General features: G+C 38.5%; 1 protein-coding gene across 1 annotated transcript in view; it reads right to left on the bottom strand.

Annotated features, from left to right (window-relative positions):
- Nucleotides 1-7558: 7558 nt before the first annotated feature.
- The window catches only part of LOC134677975 (putative fatty acyl-CoA reductase CG5065), a 32346-nt gene continuing 17550 nt past the window's right edge, over nucleotides 7559-22354 (bottom strand). The window contains exons 11-14 of the mRNA XM_063536405.1: nucleotides 17590-17697; nucleotides 14175-14306; nucleotides 12415-12672; nucleotides 7559-11874 (exon numbers count right to left, since the gene is read on the bottom strand). Coding sequence (XP_063392475.1) covers nucleotides 11796-11874; nucleotides 12415-12672; nucleotides 14175-14306; nucleotides 17590-17697 — 577 coding nt within the window. The 3' untranslated portion in view covers nucleotides 7559-11795. The remainder of the gene's footprint in view (nucleotides 11875-12414; nucleotides 12673-14174; nucleotides 14307-17589; nucleotides 17698-22354) is intronic.

Genomic DNA, 22354 nt, shown 5'->3' with positions numbered 1-22354 from the left:
ATGACGGCACTCCAAATTCGAGCCGTGGTCAGCCCGGCAACGTCGGAAATGGTATGGCAACGTCGCATATGTATCTGTACACGACATTTGTGACACACACATACGTAAAATTGATGAAAAGTTAACTATGATTTTTGCATGATTTCTGTATGAAACATTGTTTTCCTGTTAATTTCGCGCAAACGAATATTCGAAAGAAGATAAATGCGGAAATATTTGTGTACTAATAGTGTGTAGTTACTTAATGAGCTTTGATTGAATTTTGTATGAAAAGCGAACCACCTTAAAAAGAGAAAAAATGTGTCCTTAAAAATGTCATTTTTTAACGCAATTTCACATACATTGTGTATGGACCGTTACAAAGCTGACACCCAAAATTTGTATGAAAAACTGGGGACACTTTTTTTCTTTGTCTCATTCAATAGTACTCATGATTCTGAGTCTAAATAACCCAAAAGTTGATGATTTTTCATAAAAAAGTAAATAGTACCATTTTTTCTGAAAACCCCCAGTATGATGGAAAGGGACAAACGATTATTATCGGCTTGCTAACTTTAGTCAACGTTTATAAATAAGGGGGACAGACTATATATACTTTGTAAGATGCATATGTCTATAGTTTTTTTTTAGCATTAGAAAGAACTTGAAAGAAGGTAAGCGATCTTAACATGTCTTTTAATTGAAAAACGGTTTTTAAAAATCAAAAACTATTACTTATGAAAGCAGAAGAATATAAATGATCGTATTAGATTCATAATTGTTACATATTTGCCGTAACTTATTTTTAAAATCTGTTTTTCAATTAAAAGACACATCAAGATTGTTTACCTTATTTCTAATGCTAAAAAAACAAACTATAAATCCGACATACAGCTAGATTCCAAAAACTTTCAGGCGTACCCCTCGTCACCATACTGGCCACCGCTGTATCGCTGGTGCTAGTGGTGGTAGTGGTGGTCGCGATCGCGGTGGCCGTCTGTGTGGTGCGCAAGCGCCGTGCCCCGCGCCCCGCGCCCCACGCCCCGCCCGCCAAGGAGGAACACTTATATGCCAACGTGTCCAGAGATATGGTAGGCTCCATTGCTTTTATTTAATTCCTTTTAGGGTTTTGTAGCTCATCATCATCATCTCAGCCATAAGACGTCCACTGCTGAACATATAGGCCTCCCCCTTCATCATCATCATCATTTCAGCCATACGACGTCCACTGATGAACATAGGCCACCCCCTTATGGGGGGTGAATGCCATAATCGCCACGCTTGGCAGGCGGGTTGGCGATCGCAGTCGAGTACACCTAATTTGAGGGACGCTGCTGCCCGTCCACCGGTGGTCTTGGACATGGTTTAAGGACATACCCGGGTCTGTAGCTCAAAAGGAAATAAAACCGAACAAGTGCGAGTTGGACTAGCCCACCGAGGGTTCCGTACTTTTAGTATTTGTTGTTATAGCGGCAATAGAAATACATCATCTGTGAAAATTTCAACTGTCTAGCTATCACGGTTATCACGGACAGCGGAGTCTTAGTAATAGGGCTCCGTTTTACCCTTTGGGTACGGAACCCTAAAAACGGAACCCTTATAGTATCCGTCCTTCTGTCCGTCCGTCTGCCTATCAAGGCCCTTTATCTCAGGAACGCGTGAAGGTATTGAGTTGAAATTTAAATCATACACCCAGGTCTGCGGTCCCTTGAAGCTGTGAAAAAATCAAACTTCTAAGTTTCTTTCAACTTTTAAGTGAAAATGCTCTAATACGACCTTCAATTTCGCCCATCTGAAAGGCCAGCAACGCACTTACAACCCCTCTGGTCTTGCCTCGAGTGTCCACGGGCGACTGTAATCGCTTACTATCTTTTAGTGAAAGCCTTTGTTTTATCCTTTTGTGTAAAATACTGTGTCTTTTTCTTTAAGAAATTAATAGGTATATCGAATCTAGTAATCTAGAGATGCCCCGAATAGTGAATTTGGCCGAATACCGAATAGTCGGCCCTCCTCTAGGCCGAATACCGAATATTCGGCATGACATGCTCGAACATTTTGAATCACAATTATTACGAAAACTGTTCGCCAACAGAGCACAACCTTTGCTAAGATATATTTTTATGTTGAACATAATTAATGAATGTAGTTAGAGTCAATCATATCAGACCCATGATGAAAATAAAATATTTAGGAATCAACAAATGCTCTAAAACGTGTCTTCGTATTTAACCAAATACATTTTAAATATTAAATATACCTAGTCTTTGGTTATTTTTTTGTGATTTTTTTGCTCGTTTCATTCCTATATCATAAAACAACATGATTTTTCAGGCTTCGACGGAGGTAACATACGCTGAGCTGCAATTCTCGAAGCCTGGACCTAGGACCAATACAGACAGACCTAAAGTAGATGAAACGTGTGAATATGCTACTATCGTGCCTAGGGCGGAGCGCTAACCTAAACCTTGAGCTCGATTCTAATTTTAATAATTTGTTTTGGATTTGATACGACCTTGGGGTCATTGCTGGAAAATCTCATTCCCCTGGCAATACCTATTCGCGAATTACCAGGAGGTTCCGCTTTATTAGAAGCTCATTTTTAGGGTTCCGTACCCAAAGGGTAAAACGGGACCCTATTACTAAGACTTCGCTGTCCGTGTCCGTCCGTCCGTCCGTCTGTCACCAGGCTGTATCTCACGAACCGTGATAGCTAGACAGTTGAAATTTTCACAGATGATGTATTTCTGTTGCCGCTATAACAACAAATACTAAAAACAGAATAAAATAAAGATTTAAATGGGGCTCCCATACAACAAACGTGATTTTTGACCAAAGTTAAGCAACGTCGGGAGTGGTCAGTACTTGGATGGGTGACCGTTTTTTTTTGTTTTTTTTTTGCATTATGGTACGGAACCCTTCGTGCGCGAGTCCGACTCGCACTTGCCCGGTTTTTGGTGACTGTGTAACTCGTGCCAAGTTCCATCTTCAACTAAAACTGCTTTGCGGAATCTCCTAGGTACAGTCGCCATCAGATATATCGGAGCGGCTAAGGTGGTCACAATATCTGAACGCGCACTCTAACGCCTTGACAATAGAGGCGTGTTCAGATATTTGTGAGCGCCTTGGCCGCTCCGATATATCTGATGGCGATTGTACCTTTTTGTGAATAGGTATAGCCAGGGGAATGAGATTCTTGAGGAATGACTTGACGATTGTATTGCTCATGCTTAAATAAAAAATCTTTCAATTAGTATGAAAATTACATCAGTATGAAATTATTTTTAGTTTAATACTTAGCTGGTAGTTGCCAGGAAACTCTGTATATTTATTTTAAGATTATAAGGAAATGTTTGCACATGTAGGTATTTTATTATTATATTATAAGTGTTGTTTTGTGTCGTATCGTGTCACTATACGAGTATTATGTATTATTATGATGTTACTGTAAATTAAAGATAAAATTTATTTCATTGAAAAAAGTTGAAGTTATTGAAAGACTGTTACTGTTTTGTATCGTATCGTGTCACTATACGTATTATGTATTATTATGATGTTATTGTAAATTAAAGATAAAAAATATAAAGATAAAATTTATTTCATTGAAAAGAGTTGAAGTTATTGAAAGACTGTTACGGCTTATTCGGGTCAATTTCTGAACACGATTTTTTTTCTGTCCGTGATGAAAATCGCGGGTTAGCATCAGATAATACTTACCATTTTTTTTTACATAAAGAAGCCACACTTTCACACCGGGTTCCATATGAATTCACTGATTAATTGGTTTTTAGAGTACACTTAAAAATACCTAAAGGCTCAAATTACTACTCCCGTGCCTTGTCCGGAATCTACTTTTGAGCATAATGAAAAATCCTACGAAAAATTCTACATTAGTATCACTAATTTAGTGTCAAATGTCAAATACTTAAACTAGATGACATTTACTATCACTGAGCACATACACTATTAACTTCATTGTGGTAAATAACTCGTGATCGAAGTTTAAATTTTGTCCGAGCGCGCGAGTAAAATTTCGTCGGCAAAACTCAAAGGGCTCTGACAGCCGACGTCTGTATCTGAACCGCCTCGTGTCCCGCCTCACCTGTACTGGCAGTATTCGGCTGTTTCTCAAAGCAAGCGGATGTAAGCCAAGCCGCGGCGTGTTCGAGCAAATCGCATGAGTATTTCGGAATCCGGGTGGGCGACAATTTTTTTCTAATTTCGATGCCCCTTATAAATTTTATTTCCCACATAGCTTTTCAATAACAATTGTCTTATTTTGGAGCCCTTTATGTATCTTTATGTAAGCGATAACATAACAGTTTGGTTAAACACGATTTAAATTTTTGGCGAATTTTTTTATTACGAATGCTAATTTCCGTGCCCTAATTCCCATGGAATATTTACCTAAAACAGCTGATTAAGTGGCACGGGAATTAGAAAGTATTACATTTATCGTCAACAAATTTTTAATTGGGGGCACTGTAAGTTAATTGGCAATGTTTACGTCATATTATTATTACATATATATATATATATTGGCATTGAATATATATTATATGTAATAATAATATGACGTATATCTTTCTATTTTACATTTAAGGAAATCTCAAAGAATGCACAAAAATCTATGAACGGTTTTTTAGTATAAGTACTATAGTACATACTTACAGGGTGGACCCGAATAACCCGGGCAATTTTAATATGTAAGGTAAGGTGGGGTAAGACGACACTGGGGTAAGACTATCACTTGTATGGAATCCTCGTACTGTTAGTCTTGCGCCACCTTACCTTATTCATTGTCTCATTGATCATATTATAACATTAAAATATTATATAAACATAAAACTATTTTTGGAATTATTACATATTATAATACCCGTACCTAAGGTTGCATGAAACAAAATGAATCAAATTTACAATGGTTTTTCTTTGTAAATTTGACAGCTGACAGCGTAAGCCGTAATAAGTTTAAATATCTGGGAGACCGAGCTTTGCTCGAAAAACCTACCTAAAAACTCAAAAATGCGCGTTTTCCCAGAGACACCTAGCTAGATCGATTTTTCATCCCAGAAAACGCCCATATATGATCAAATTTCATCGAAATCGTTAGAGCTGTTTCCGAGATCCCCGAAATATATACCAGAATTGCTCGTTTAATAGATTAGTTGTTATAAATTAGCTTTTCTAATAGGTACAAGAAAAATTTAATATATCCTATTCTTACTATATTATAAATGCGAAAGTATCTCTGTCTGTCTGTCTGTTATCTTGTCACGCTTAAGCCGCTGAAACAATATCATCTTGATAATACATATTTGGTATGGAGATAGTTCGAGGCCTGAAGAAGGACAAAGGATCTGGGGGCACGGCAGTGCCGCCGCCAAGTCGAGCAAAACAAAGTGGCAAGGCCGTGCCATCAAATCTCAATAACATTCTATCTAAATAACATTTAATTTGAGTATGTAGTCTAAGAATTAATACACTTTAAAATCCCTTAGTTTTGTCACTGGCACAATCACTCTCAATCAATATTATTTTAAGGTACTTCTAGCATACCCACAAGTTCCAAATTAGAAACGTAATTAGGTTTTAGCTTTTTAAGCCAATAAAAATCTAATAATACTGCAATATTAGTCACGTTCTAAAGATAACTGCATAATTAAGTTTGTAATCCTATAGAAATATATGCGATAACAACGTTACCTTTTAGTTCTTACAATTAGTAGGGAAAGTAAAGGTACACTACGATGGACGATGTGAGTATGAATAAAGATGTATTATGATATGTATATACATAGTATCAGTATGGTATGGGTATGATTACCCGAAAAGAAGGACAGCCTACAAAAAGAGATGGGATCCTATCAAAAAGAATTCATGTAAAAAGATGCAAATCTCGCAACGCAGTTCTTCTACTCTACTACAAAAAAGTTTTGGGATGTAATGTGAAACCAAGTCGGTTATTTTAGTCAGTGCCAGGGGGTATTTTTTAGCTTTTTTTTTAGGAAGATTATGATATTTTTGAGAAATTACTTAACCAACCTACACCTTGAAGATTTTCCCGCAGGGCAGGGACACCCCGTATACCTATGTGTAAAGTAAGGCGGGGTAAGACTAACTTAGTTTATTTTGATCGGAGCAAGACTAACAGTATGAAGATTCCATACAAGTGATAGTCTTACCCCACCTTACCTCATATGTGTTCAAACAATTTTTTGGGTTATTAATTTATGAATGCAGCATATTCGATTTCTTCAGATTAACTTACACAATAACTTCTTCTCACTGTGCCCCTATTTATTTCTTAGTATCATTTCCTATAAGACCATATACCAGATCATACACCTTGTACCTATCTACATGCAGATACATAATGACACTTTTTAATGGATAGTTTTGTATGTAAAGGCGGACAAGTTTACGAAACTACTCAAAGTATTGTTTTGAAATATGTACATTTTACTAAGAAAGAGAGATTAGTTGCCATTAAAATAAAGGAAAGGATTATTCAAATACGTAGTTTTTAGTGTAAAATACTTTCGTAGATTTGTCGTTCGAAACTAAAATTAAAGAAGGTAAATATGTCCGATGCCACTTCAGTATGGTTGCAGTATATTATTGTAGATTAAAATATACATAAATAATAGTTTTAAGTACCAAAATAAGTTAAGAAAACAATTCCCGTGCCGTGTTCTAATTTCCGTCCTAGTAAAATCTAATTTCCATGGACACACTAATTCCCGTGCCCTGGCCAAAATTTTAAATTTAAATAACTTTTATAGTTTTATGAATATTTATCCCATAAGAAAATTAATATTTATTATATTTTTTATCAAATTCTCAGCATTTTTTTTTTGTGTAATGTTGGTATTTCAAAATTCCATGGGAATTAGACAAAAATGCTCGTTTGGTGAAATTGACCCATTCGACCCAGAATCAATTGGAACCCCTCAGGCACTGGTCCCACCGCGAGCTAGTAAGCTATGAGCTATCGGCTATAAACACTAACAAAAGATAAGCACTCCCGTGTAAATAAAAGAGACACGGCGATATTTATAGTTACTCGCCCAGCGGTGAGCTATAAATATCGCCGTGTCTCTTATAGCTCATAGCTTACTAGCTCGCGGTGGGACCAGTGCCTTAAGGTGACAGTCCATTTCCAACGACAGCTGCATTACTGTTCATTTTACTATGGAAATTGACAATAACAGCGACGCGTTCAGTACTAGGAGTGCAGCTGCGGTTAGAAATGGAATGTTACCATTAGTTACATAATAAAGGCCGAGCCACACCGGCTTGCGTGTGCGTGACGTGCGCGTGTGCGTGCGCTAAAATGTTGGAGTGCACACGTCACGCAAGCGGTGTGCCGTCTCTCATAAGGATCTGTATGCTACAACGCCGCACGCACCCGTGCACGTCACGCACACGCAGCCGCTGTGCACAGGCCTTTAAAGTCCAAAATAGATTTTGGAATATGCACAAAAAATTGTACGCAGGGTCTTAGGAGGTTAAATATTATGTTGAACTAAATTGTCAGATTAGTGTACGAAAGAAAAGAAAAACAACTTGTTTGATTATAAAAAAAAACTTTTATTCTTATCTTTACGTATATTTTACTAATGGTAACCATAATTTTCCACGTACACTTATTTATGGTCTAGAAGTGCACTTATACTTATATTAAAACTTACTTATAAACACAGGTACCTATTAATATGTAATATTATACAGGGTGACTAAAAAATTACCGCACTCCCGTTGCCAGGGAGGTTTTGGGATTATACTGAGCTTCTTTTACTACGGGACCAACCCCGAAATAGAGAAAATTTACCCTCCCATAGAAAATGGACCAGCCAAAATGTATAAAAAGGCCAAATTTTAGGGTTCCGTACCCAAAAGGTAAAACGGGACCCTATTACTAAGACTTCGCTGTCCGTCCGTCCGTCCGTCTGTCACCAGGCTGTATCTCACGAACCGTGATAGCTAGACAGTTGAAATTTTCACAGATGATGTATTTCTGTTGCCGCTATAACAACAAATACTAAAAACAGAATAAAATAAAGATTTAAATGGGGCTCCCATACAACAAACGTGATTTTTGACCAAAGTTAAGCAACGTCGGGCGTGGCCAGTACTTGGATGGGTGACCGTTATTTTTTGCATTTTTTTTCCGTTTTTTTTTTCATTATGGTACGGAACCCTTCGTGCGCGAGTCCGACTCGAACTTACCCGGTTTTATTTAATGCGATTCCGGGGTTGCATCTTTATTTAGCCACCATGTACTGTCGACGTCAAATATATGTTTACACTTTTGCACCTTACTCCTTTGTAATAAGGCGAAAAATGTAAACATATCTTTAAAGTCGACTAAAACACAGGTACCTAATTTATTGTATAGGCAATTTATACATCATCATCATCATCATCATCATCTCAGCCATAAGACGTCCACTGCTGAACATAGGCCTCCCCCTTTTGGGGGGTGTATGCCATAATCGCCACGCTTGGCAGGCGGGTTGGCGATCGCAGTCGAGTACACCGAATTTGAGGGACGCTGCTGCCCGTCCACCGGTGGTCTTGGACGTAGTTTAAGGACATACAATTTATACAGCTTAAGATAAATTAAAAAGCCCATTGATTGGCACCATAATACCAGTCAATGGCACTCAAAATTTTGCAGAGAATTCACTGGGCTAAAATAATATTTTTCACACTCAATAAAAGGCCCTGATTTTATAATCATCATCTCAGCCGTAATACGTCCACTGCTGAACATAGGCCTCCCCCTTGGACCTCCATACGTGCCGGTTGGAAGAGACCCGCATCCAGCGTCTTCCGGCGGCCTTAACAAGGTCGTCCGTCCATCTTGTGGTGGACGTCCTACGCTGCGCTTGCTAGTCCGTGGTCTCCACTTGAGCACTTTTCGACCCCATCGGCCATCTTCTCTGCGAGCAATGTGGCCTGCCCATTGCCACTTCAGCTTGCTAATTTTATAATACCCTTAAAGTATTTTTCACCTCAGCAGCTCGAACAAGGGTACTTTGCTTCTTAAAAACAGTGTGCAAAATGCGATTTTGCTCACTGAGTCATTTTGTCTCACTCAGTGAGCAAAATCGCATTCTGCTCACTGAGTGTGTGTCACTGAGTGAGACAAAATGACATTCAAGTGACCTTTATAGTCACATGTCATTTCAACATGCGGGGTCTAATACAAGTTCGATATACTTGGGTTCTGTTAACTCTGTCCCTCTAGGTATGTTCTCACTGCATAGGGTGAAAAATTTACGAGATCAAAGTTAGTTACATCTCGTGTGCTTTTGAATCCCTTACTACGCTCAAGATTCTAAATTAGATTCACTCGCTACGCTCGTGAATCTATTATAGAATCTTTCGCTTGCACGGGACTCAAAATAAGCAGTCGAAGAAATATCAAACTTTGATCTCTTGTTGTACAAATAACTATATAATACTCCGTAGTTTTTTGCCTTTAAGTTAAGTGGGATATGTCATAAGGCACTGTTTTTTTTTAAATATACTTAATGTCATGCATATTTTATTATTCTATAATATAATTATTTTCTAAAATAGATTGCTTTAAATTTTAAATAATACTTAATTAAGGACGGATAATACAGACTTTTCAAGTATAATTAATAATTAAGAGAAAATACATGGGATCCTATTCATTCATTCGATCTATAGAGAATATTGTTAGGTAGTCGTTTTTGATTTATTTTAAACCATTTATAACTGAAACAGAATGATCGTGTTATGTAACACGATCATTGATTTAGACAACATCAAAATGATTTAGACAAAATGATAATTAACCATAAGGGGTCATCCATTAATTACGTCACACGAATTTCAAGGTTTTTTTACCCCTCCCCCCCTTGTCACACTTGGTCACATTTGGCAAACCCCTCCCCCCTGGTGTGACGTCACATTGTGTCAACGAAATCGGCAAATCTAATTAAGTATTATTATTTTTTTGTCAAAATATTAATAAATTTATAACCCAAAACTGATTATGAAAAAAAAATTAAAGTAATAAAAACGATTAACTCCACTTGAGCACTTTTCGACCCCATCGGCCATCTTCTCTGCGAGCAATGTGGCCTGCCCATTGCCACTTCAGCTTGCTAATTTTATAATACCCTTAAAGTATTTTTCACCTCAGCAGCTCGAACAAGGGTACTTTGCTTCTTAAAAACAGTGTGCAAAATGCGATTTTGCTCACTGAGTCATTTTGTCTCACTCAGTGAGCAAAATCGCATTCTGCTCACTGAGTGTGTGTCACTGAGTGAGACAAAATGACATTCAAGTGACCTTTATAGTCACATGTCATTTCAACATGCGGGGTCTAATACAAGTTCGATATACTTGGGTTCTGTTAACTCTGTCCCTCTAGGTATGTTCTCACTGCATAGGGTGAAAAATTTACGAGATCAAAGTTAGTTACATCTCGTGTGCTTTTGAATCCCTTACTACGCTCAAGATTCTAAATTAGATTCACTCGCTACGCTCGTGAATCTATTATAGAATCTTTCGCTTGCACGGGACTCAAAATAAGCAGTCGAAGAAATATCAAACTTTGATCTCTTGTTGTACAAATAACTATATAATACTCCGTAGTTTTTTGCCTTTAAGTTAAGTGGGATATGTCATAAGGCACTGTTTTTTTTTAAATATACTTAATGTCATGCATATTTTATTATTCTATAATATAATTATTTTCTAAAATAGATTGCTTTAAATTTTAAATAATACTTAATTAAGGACGGATAATACAGACTTTTCAAGTATAATTAATAATTAAGAGAAAATACATGGGATCCTATTCATTCATTCGATCTATAGAGAATATTGTTAGGTAGTCGTTTTTGATTTATTTTAAACCATTTATAACTGAAACAGAATGATCGTGTTATGTAACACGATCATTGATTTAGACAACATCAAAATGATTTAGACAAAATGATAATTAACCATAAGGGGTCATCCATTAATTACGTCACACGAATTTCAAGGTTTTTTTACCCCTCCCCCCCTTGTCACACTTGGTCACATTTGGCAAACCCCTCCCCCCTGGTGTGACGTCACATTGTGTCAACGAAATCGGCAAATCTAATTAAGTATTATTATTTTTTTGTCAAAATATTAATAAATTTATAACCCAAAACTGATTATGAAAAAAAAATTAAAGTAATAAAAACGATTATCGTTCTAAAAACTTGTTTTTGAACTGTACAGTAAATAAAATTATTAAAATAGAATTTTGGTTACTGATGAAGTTAAAGTGACGTCACAAAGTTTGTGACTCCCCTCTCCCCCTTGTCACAACATGTCACATTTTCTTGACCCCCCCCCCCTAAACGTGTGATGTAATTAATGGATGACCCCTAATAACCAATATGATAATTAATCGTAATGATTTTTTGTCATTTTGCCTGTCTGACAGGACATAATAGCAGTAAGAAATAGTTGATCCACCTATATTTTTTGTGTTGAGCATTGGGTTATTTAGATACATTACATACAGGGTGTTACTGACCATGGGGCTTTAAATCCAGGGCTCGATTCTGCTCGCTAAACTAAGCTACTTTTATTATGGCACCAACCCCGAAATCCCGATTTTTTTTTTACTTTTTCATACATGTTGGCTGATCAGATGTCGACGTTTTCTATGGAAAAGCCAAATAATTTTTCCCGATTTTAGGGTTCGTCCCATAGTAAAAGTAACTCAGTTTAGCGAGTAAAATCAAGCCCTGGAATTAAAGCCCCATGGTTAGACACATACTGTATAGTTATGAGTTCTACCGCAATCGCCCTGCCAGTGCCCTGAAGAAGTAATACCCGGTAGCTGCTTGTAGTATCTTGTAAACCCAGTAAAGCCTGAAACAAACATAAATACATAATAAATAAATCAGCAGTTTTTAAATGCGAAGGCCGAAGGCCGAGCGTCGGGGAGAGGCGCGCTTACACGCGAGGCCTAAGGCCGAACTGCACGAGGTTAGTGCTTTAACACAGAACAAGTAGCACAGTAAGTGCCCCAAGTATGTGAAGTATGTAAGTAAGTGTACCGAAGGCCGCTCCGCTCCGCGTAGAGCCGCAGGCCTGGAGCATTCGACAGGTGCGAGGTTTCTCCAACTTCCCCAAGTAACTATCTTAACTGCGAAGGCCGAAGGCCGAGCTCCGATTAGGGCCGAAATCCCGAAGCGTCCGAAAGAGGCCCGTCTTTGGTATTCAAACACAGAACAATAGTAAAAGTTCTGCCCATTTGTCTCTCAGACAGACTATCTGTTATTTTTTCGCTGAAACTAATTTAGATATCCATAGAATATTGACTTTTATGGTGACACCTTCACACCTTATCATTGCAAAGTCTGTGTAAGTACTTAGGATTAGCTTGGTCTGAATCTATATTTGTCTCACCTGTTTAGCTTGGTCCTGGCGTGTTGAAGCGAGTCAGCACTATCCTTCAATATAAATTTCCTAATCCCCATCATATAGGTCGCTATATATTGGTCCCAGTCTATCTCAGGCCAATGAGGAAAGTTGTCTCCGTCCGCCGCGGCGCTAGCGTCGCGATGTAAAGCGGTTAGTTGTTCGATGGCGAACTGCCATTCGTGGTTCGCGAAGTATTCGCCCGTGGCAGCGGCCATTTGGAAACGGCGGGCTAGCTTCATCATTCTGGAAAGTAAATATAACCATATTTATTTATTATACTAATGCTAGAGTCTGTGCGGAACACAGACAAAACATCCTCCAGACTGAGCATAGTCGCGCTACCCCCCTCTGCCACGCATACGGTAAATTTACTCCATGTTCGAGTCGAAAGTATCTTTCTGTGACGTCCGTGTCTTTGAACGGACCAATCACGGCACGGGATCTAGCTCACCTCGTCCCGCGCACCCCCGTATTTTTTACATCATCGGCTACATGAAATAATTGCTCTAAACTCGGTCTAGAGGACTCCTAGTCTATAGACTAAACCTAGCTGGACGGGTCACGTCTGCTGCATGCTCTGTCTGGGCTAGTATAGCCACCAAGTGGATGCCGCATTAGAAGCCCGGACGTGGCAGGCCCAGACGGAGATGGCGGGACGACTTAGATATAGACAAAAAGAATAGATTGTATAGAGGGGTCCTGTCATTGTAAATTTTGTAGTCACAGTACGTTTAATGCCATCTATCGACACACGACTAAAACTCAAAATGAAATCGTATAAAATTATCAAAAAATCTATATACATGGATAAATGATTTTATTATTTTTATATCATTTTGATCCATGTTCATTCACTGATATCTATGTGTTAAAATTGTTAAATATGAAACGGTGTCGTCACGCCATCTAGCCGAGGATAGGCTAAAGGTGTGTGCAGCATCTATACGAGAATGACTTTTTCTTGATTTCCGAGGCAAGTTTTTTCCTTAAAGTGACATTCCATTTCCAACTGCAGCTGCAATACTGTTCATTTTCTATGGAAATTGACAATGACAGCGACGCGTTTCCATAGTAAAATGAACAGTATTGCAGCTGCAGTTGGAAATGGAATGTCACTCTTAGACTTTATTCATCTTATACGAAGTTACATATGTCTTTGACAAGACACCATCAGTAACTGGCCGGAAAAAGTACAACAACGGGAGTTAAGCATTAAAAGGGAGAAGTCTTAGCCCAGCAGTGGGACACTATAATAACGGGCTAAATAAAAATAAAACAGGTCCTAAAACTCCTAAATAATCTGATTTGATTGTTTTACAGTTTTACAAATTTTCTTCGCGTTGGTGTGGCTGAAGCAAATAGCTCTCGAGCCTTGAAACCCTCGCAGCGCTCAAGATTAAAAATGTTAAACCACTGATGGCTACGCTTGTCGTTCAATTTTGCAAATTTTGTATCTTGTTACTGAGTTGTGGCGATAAATGGTATTCTCTCTATCTCTATCTATCACTTAAACCATTAACCCAGTGTCAAATTGTGCTGGTAACTATGGTAAATTCAGGTTTAACCTGTTATCCCCAGGTTAGTGGAATGGCGAGCGTGTATGAGGAATGTTATGAATGTGAAGGAAGCGAAAGAGGTATGTCAGGATCGTAGCAAGTGGAAATCCGTGGTCTCTGCCTACCCCTCCGGGAAATAGGCGTGATTATATGTATGTATGTATGTAGTGGAATGGTGCAAGCGCTTACATAGCCTTCCGCCCCTGCGCGCGCAGCAGCACATCGTAGAGGAACGCAGGCAGCAGGTGACAGGTCACCTCCCAGAAGGTGTTCAGGAACCGGGACTCCGTGAATGAGAAATTGGGGTACCACATCACATATCTGTCAAAAAGAAGTTTGAAACTCATTATTAATAATAGTCGAGAAATTGGGGTAGGTACCACATAACGTATCTGTCAAAAAGAAGTTGGAAAACTCATTATTAATAATGGTCGAAAAATTGGGGTACCACATCAAGTTATCTGTCAAAAAAAGTGGAAAACTCATTATTATTATTTATTTAAGTTCGCCTTTGTACTAATGACGAATGTTATTTTTCCTGTTTTGTTTTGTTTTTTGTAGAATAAAGTGTTTTACTACTACTACTACTACTTAATAATAGTCGAGAAATTGAGGTATCACATCACGTATCTGTCAAAAAGAAGGTGGAAAACTCATTATTAATAATAGTCGAGTAATTGGGTACCACATCGCGTATCTGTCAAAAGAAGGCAGAAAACTCTCATTATTAATAATAGTCGACAAATTGGGGTACCACATCACGGGTGTGTAATGATCGATATAAAAATAATTAATATATTTTCTGTAGATATAACAACATTTAATATAATTTCAGAAAATATAATAACTCATTTTGTATAATATACATTTGGTATATTATTAAAATGTTTCATATTTTGTATAATTATATTTTGATATAACACTCATTTATTATAACGATCATGTGATATAATGCTCATTTATTATACAAGTATTATTATATAAGCATTATTCGGTATAATATGTACTATACTAAAGGTATTTCTATGACGACATATGTAAATGTTTAACGCAGATTAGGTAGTGGTTTGTTTTGTGTAATGGACGCAATTCTAACCTAACCTAACCTACTTTTCTGGTAGCGGTTCGTTTAGTGTAGGGGTCGCAGTTCTTAACCTAACCTAACCTACTACTCTGGTAGCGGTTGGTTTTGTGTAGGGGTCGCAGTTCTTAACCTTACCTACCTAGTTATAAATAGCAGTTCGTTATATGTAGAAATAGTCGTTTTTTGTAGTGTGTAATAGAAAATGCGGAATTATATATCTAATACATTATATCAACCATTCTACTTTAGATGAAATAACTTTATATCATAAATTCAGTATAGAAAATATGCATTATACTTGAAAAATGTTATGCTAAATGTTATTAGATCAATTAATCTTTATATAAAATGATAATTTATATCATATGAAAATATATTAAGTGTTGTTATATCATTTAATAATTATACTAAATAAGCGTTATTACAACTGATATTATAATAAAAATGTTTATAGCCATCGATATGCACCCCCACATCACGTACTTGTCAATAAGTTTTTGGCAAAAAAATAATTTTTGGTATAAGCTTTTATCGCCGACTGTACTTTTTTTTCCACAGGCAACTAATACTCATCGAGACAATTCTAAAAACCCCAAACACAATTAGGTTTCGTTGTTTCATCACAGAGTTCTTATGGCCGCCTCCGGTCTCCATCATAAGATCAGCTCGGTGACACCATAATATTGCATTGTCACCTGACTTACGTATGTATCCAAAATTTCAGCTCAATCGGAAACCGGGAAGTGGATCAAATTTAACTTGCAAGATTTGATTACAGACAGACAGACAACGGTCAGGTGAAAGTAAATAAAAGCTTGTAAAAAGTGTGGAAAACTCATTATTACTAATAGTCGAGTAATTGAGTACCACATCATGTATCTGTCAAAAAAGTGGAAAACTCATTATTACTAATAGTCGAGTAATTGAGTACCACATCATGTATCTGTCAAAAAAGTGGAAAACTCATTATTACTAATAGTCGAGTAATTGAGTACCACATCATGTATCTGTCAAAAAAGTGGAAAACTCATTATTACTAATAGTCGAGTAATTGGGTACCACATCATGTATCTGTCAAAAAAGTGGAAAACTCATTATTACTAATAGTCGAGTAATTGAGTACCACATCATGTATCTGTCAAAAAAGTGGAAAACTCATTATTACTAATAGTCGAGTAATTGAGTACCACATCATGTATCTGTCAAAAAAGTGGAAAACTCATTATTACTAATAGTCGAGTAATTGAGTACCACATCATGTATCTGTAAAAAAAGTGGAAAACTCATTATTACTAATAGTCGAGTAATTGAGTACCACATCATGTATCTGTCAAAAAAGTGGAAAACTCATTATTACTAATAGTCGAGTAATTGGGTACCACATCATGTATCTGTCAAAAAAGTGGAAAACTCATTATTACTAATAGTCGAGTAATTGGGTACCACATCATGTATCTGTCAAAAAAGTGGAAAACTCATTATTACTAATAGTCGAGTAATTGGGTACCACATCATGTATCTGTCAAAAAAGTGGAAAACTCATTATTACTAATAGTCGAGTAATTGGGTACCACATCATGTATCTGTCAAAAAAGTGGAAAACTCATTATTACTAATAGTCGAGTAATTGGGGTACCACATCACGTATATGTGGGAAATTTTATGTTAATCATTTTAGCAATCATGGTTCTTTAGGTGACATTTGGACAAAGACTGCACCATTAAATTACAGTATCAGTACTAAAATGAAGTCATCCGTCAGAGAACTAAAGTCGTCGACATAGCCCACCGGATTAGCAAGCTGAAGTGGCAGTGGATCGGTCATATTAGCCGTAGAACCGATAACCGTTGGGGTAGACGAGTTCTCGAGTGGAGACCGCGCATCGGCAAACGTAGCGTAGGACGCCCTCAGACTAGATGAAGCGATGACCTTCGCAAGGAGGCTGGCAAGAGCTGAATCAGAGTTGCCGCAAATCGTGCTCAATGGCGTGCAATAGGAGAGGCCTATGTCCAGCAGTGGACGAGAGTAGGCTGATGATGATGATGCTGATGACTATAAGTAGTGTTTTGTTTATCTTTCTGGCCCACCCACTTCAGAGACTACTTAAAAATACAAAAAAACCGGGCAAGTGCGAGACGGACTCGCGCACGAAGAGTTCCGTACCATAATGCAAAAAAAAAACAAAAAAAAGCAAAAACAAAAACGGTCACCCATCCAAATACTGACCACTCCCGACGTTGCTTAACTTTGGTCAAAAATCACGTTTGTTGTATGGGAGCCCCATTTAAATCTTTATTTTATTCTGTTTTTAGTATTTGTTGTTATAGCGGCAACAGAAATACATCATCTGTGAAAATTTCAACTATCTAGCTATCACGGTTCGTGAGATACAGCCTGGTGACAGACGGACGGACAGCGAAGTCTTAGTAATAGGGTCCCGTTTTACCCTTTGGGTACGAAACCCTAAAAACAAGTTACCTGAAAGAAAAATATGAGCTAGAAGTAAAAATAATAATTACTTGGTGGGGTTCTCTCTCGCCCATTTGACACATAGCCGTGTGAAGGCGCCCCATTGTAGCGGGCTGATTGAGCCTGAAGTCACGTTGTATACTGGACAGCGTCCCGCCCTAGAACACAAAATAATAACATAAATACGCATTACAATGATATTTTCTCTTCACAAAATTCATAGTAAACAAAGACATCCTACAAATGGAACGAATGGAACAATTTCGCACGAGCCTGGCGGTAAGTGCTTCCTAGCTGAAAACTGACGCAGTAAACATATGTGGTTGGGGGTCATCCATTAATTACGTCACACCAATTTCTAGGTTTTTTGACCCCTCCCCCCCTTGTCACACTTGGTCACATTTGGCAAACCCCTCCCCCCCTAGTGTGACGTCACATTTTTTCTACGAAATCGCCAAATCGAATTAAGTAAGTACCTAAGTATTATTAATATTTTATCAAAATATTTTTGACGATATAAATATTAGTAATTTTATAACCCAAAACTGCTTAGGAAAGAAAATTAAACGAATAAAAACTGTTTTCGTTTTAAAAACTTGTTATTTAAATGTACAGCGAACTAAATCTATACATATAATAAAGCTGTAGACAGTCGAAAGTCTGTACATGGAAGATATTTGAAAAAAAGTTGGCTGGGGATACTTAGAATCGATAACAGAACACGTTATAACAGTTTTTAGAATTTTTGTCTGTTTGTCTGTTTATCTGTTTATCTGTTTGTCTGTTTATTTGAACGCGCATCACGTGAAAACGGCTAAACGGATTTTGATGAAAACTTTACTAATCTGTCGAGAAAATCTCCGGCCAGGTTATAGGCTATAAAAATTTAACCCATATAAGGGGGGGTAGCCACAATACTCGCTTGATTTAAGTTTGCCCCTGAATCTTATGGCGCTACTTAGGAAGGAGGGGCAAACTTTTTCGCGCCTGGTTGGAACTAAAAGTAAAAAAACCGGGCAAGTGCGAGTCGGACTCGCGCACGAAGGGTTCCGTACCATAATGCAAAAACAGGCAAAAATAAAACGGTCCCCCATCCATCAAGTACTTGACCCCGCCCGACGTTGCTTAACTACGGTCTAAAATCACGTTTGTTGTATGGGAGCCCCACTTAAATCTTTATTTTATTCAGTTTTTAGTATTTGTTGTTATAGCGGCAACAGACATACATCATCTGTGAAAATTTCAACTGTCTAGCTATCACGGTTCGTGAGATACAGCCTGGTGACAGACGGACGGACGGACAGCGAAGTATTAGTAATAGGGTCCCGTTTTACCTTTTGGGTACGGAAAACCCTAAAAGTGTACAACTGTCTATCAAATGGCGTTTTTTATATCGAAAAATTTTCGCGCTCGCTTCACTCGCGTTTTCACCATTCTATGATATGATAAAGGTGATATTCGGTTGGCAACTGCAGCAGCATTACTCTGTTGCAACGTTACTGTCAATTTTCGTCATAAAATGATGTGACTGATTTCCATACTAAAAGTAAGAGAGTGAGGGTACGTATGAAAATTTCCAACGTAGGCATTCGATTTGACCTTACGCGGACGCCCTTAAAGTCATGGAAAGAATCTTGCTTGCGGGCTTGCGGCCAGCCGATTTTTTCGACATAGGTTACCGATTTTATAGCGAATTTTGCTCTCTTGCACGGCAGATTTGTCGGCCAAGGCGAGTTGCTACTTAGCCGCGATCCTGTCAAAGTGATAACACTTTGGCAGTTAGGTCTCAGGGGCCCCGTGAAAGCCGAAAACTAAAAGCATCCTATCAAGTAGCGCTTTCGAGTGAAGCCAAAGAGCGAGCAGTAGAAGAGTCGTGATTACATGCATAGATTCGATTTCAAGCCACTCTATTGCAGTTCGGCGTGAGGTCTTATGCAAGGCATTCTCCCTTACGGCAAAGTTGATCTTCTGCCTTAATTACACTTGGGCGTGGATGCAAATCCAAGCTTTCCTCTTTCGCAGCTGGGCCTTCTGCCTTGCTCACATTTCGCCAATACAATTCACTTGGTCAATTCCAAGCTCTGCTTTCTTGCATCTTTTCTCTATGAAAACAACGTCGCTGAGACCCTTAAATATCGAGCCCTATGCCAAGCTAGGCTGATAGAAAACTGTCACATCCATTCTCTGTATGAAATCCTGGATTAGCGCCTGGTTGGGACTAAAAGTAAAAATGTACAACTGTCTATCAAATTGCGTTTTTTACATCGAAAATAGTACTCTGTTGCAACGTTACTGCTGCAGTACTGTCAATTTTGGTGATAAAATGATGTGTCTGATTTCTATACTAAAAGTAAAAACGTACAACTGTCTATCAAATTGCGTTTTTATATCGAAAAATTTTCGCGCTCGCTTCGCTCGCGTTATCAATTATATTCTTAAATATGTATTCGGATGGCAACTGCAGCAGCATTACTGTGTTGCAACGTTACTGTTGCAGCACTGTCAATTTTTGTGCAAAAATGATGTGACTGATTTCCATACTAAAAGTAAAAATGACCAACTGTCTATTAAATTGCGTTTTTATATCGAAAAATTTTGACGCTCGCTTCGCTCGCGTTTTCAATTACATTCTTAGATATGATAAAGGTGATATTCAGGTGGCGACTGCAGCAGCATTACTCTGTTGCAACGTTATTGTTGCAGGACTGTCAATTTTCGTGATAAAATGATGTGACTGATTTCCATATCCAGCTCTAATGCGGCAATGAACGTCACTCAATTGACCAAAAAAAAAATTCAATATAATCTTGACGACCCTAGGGAGGGGGGCACCATGGTCTAGAAATGCTTAGGGCATCAAAATATCTTAATCCGGCATTGGTCGTTTGCGAAGTCAAACGATTTGGGACTCGAATTTTATACGCATTACCATGCCTTCCCCAAAAAAATCGAATGATTCGCGAAAGTCTCGCAACGCATTGAGGTTACAAAGGGCACGTGGTTTTCCTCAGGAGTCTGAAGAAGACCACGGTGAGTGGCGCTTTAGCCAGGCAAGCCGCTTCGCTTTTGCTCGCGCGCGTATACTTTACTGTATCGTCCGATATACACCTACTACTCTGTCGTTTAAATCACGTGTAAAATTTGTATAAGGGCGCAAAAAGCTATTGATTTTGGAGTGTAGTTTTATTTAGTGGTACCTAATTGTTAAATATTTTATCTGGACTACAGTCCTCTAGCATATCCATCTGTCAACTTTACTTCAAGTTCCGCCTCCAGGGGAGAGGGAGAGAAATAGAACAGACCGAATTCCACGCGGGCGGAGCCGCGGGCACAGCTATCTATACATATAATAAAGCTGTAGACAGTCGAAAGTCTGTACATGGAAGATATTTGAAAAAAAGTTGGCTGGGGATACTTAGAATCGATAACAGAACACGTTATAACAGTTTTTAGAATTTTTGTCTGTTTGTCTGTTTATCTGTTTATCTGTTTGTCTGTTTATTTGAACGCGCATCACGTGAAAACGGCTAAACGGATTTTGATGAAAACTTTACTAATCTGTCGAGAAAATCTCCGGCCAGGTTATAGGCTATAAAAATTTAACCCATATAAGGGGGGGTAGCCACAATACTCGCTTGATTTAAGTTTGCCCCTGAATCTTATGGCGCTACTTAGGAAGGAGGGGCAAACTTTTTCGCGCCTGGTTGGAACTAAAAGTAAAAAAACCGGGCAAGTGCGAGTCGGACTCGCGCACGAAGGGTTCCGTACCATAATGCAAAAACAGGCAAAAATAAAACGGTCCCCCATCCAAGTACTTGACCCCGCCCGACGTTGCTTAACTACGGTCTAAAATCACGTTTGTTGTATGGGAGCCCCACTTAAATCTTTATTTTATTCAGTTTTTAGTATTTGTTGTTATAGCGGCAACAGACATACATCATCTGTGAAAATTTCAACTGTCTAGCTATCACGGTTCGTGAGATACAGCCTGGTGACAGACGGACGGACGGACAGCGAAGTATTAGTAATAGGGTCCCGTTTTACCTTTTGGGTACGGAAAACCCTAAAAGTGTACAACTGTCTATCAAATGGCGTTTTTTATATCGAAAAATTTTCGCGCTCGCTTCACTCGCGTTTTCACCATTCTATGATATGATAAAGGTGATATTCGGTTGGCAACTGCAGCAGCATTACTCTGTTGCAACGTTACTGTCAATTTTCGTCATAAAATGATGTGACTGATTTCCATACTAAAAGTAAGAGAGTGAGGGTACGTATGAAAATTTCCAACGTAGGCATTCGATTTGACCTTACGCGGACGCCCTTAAAGTCATGGAAAGAATCTTGCTTGCGGGCTTGCGGCCAGCCGATTTTTTCGACATAGGTTACCGATTTTATAGCGAATTTTGCTCTCTTGCACGGCAGATTTGTCGGCCAAGGCGAGTTGCTACTTAGCCGCGATCCTGTCAAAGTGATAACACTTTGGCAGTTAGGTCTCAGGGGCCCCGTGAAAGCCGAAAACTAAAAGCATCCTATCAAGTAGCGCTTTCGAGTGAAGCCAAAGAGCGAGCAGTAGAAGAGTCGTGATTACATGCATAGATTCGATTTCAAGCCACTCTATTGCAGTTCGGCGTGAGGTCTTATGCAAGGCATTCTCCCTTACGGCAAAGTTGATCTTCTGCCTTAATTACACTTGGGCGTGGATGCAAATCCAAGCTTTCCTCTTTCGCAGCTGGGCCTTCTGCCTTGCTCACATTTCGCCAATACAATTCACTTGGTCAATTCCAAGCTCTGCTTTCTTGCATCTTTTCTCTA

The sequence above is a fragment of the Cydia fagiglandana genome, chromosome 27 (assembly GCF_963556715.1).
Source record: "Cydia fagiglandana chromosome 27, ilCydFagi1.1, whole genome shotgun sequence".
Lineage (NCBI taxonomy): Eukaryota > Metazoa > Arthropoda > Insecta > Lepidoptera > Tortricidae > Cydia > Cydia fagiglandana.
This window is presented reverse-complemented; position numbering and strand designations above follow the sequence as displayed.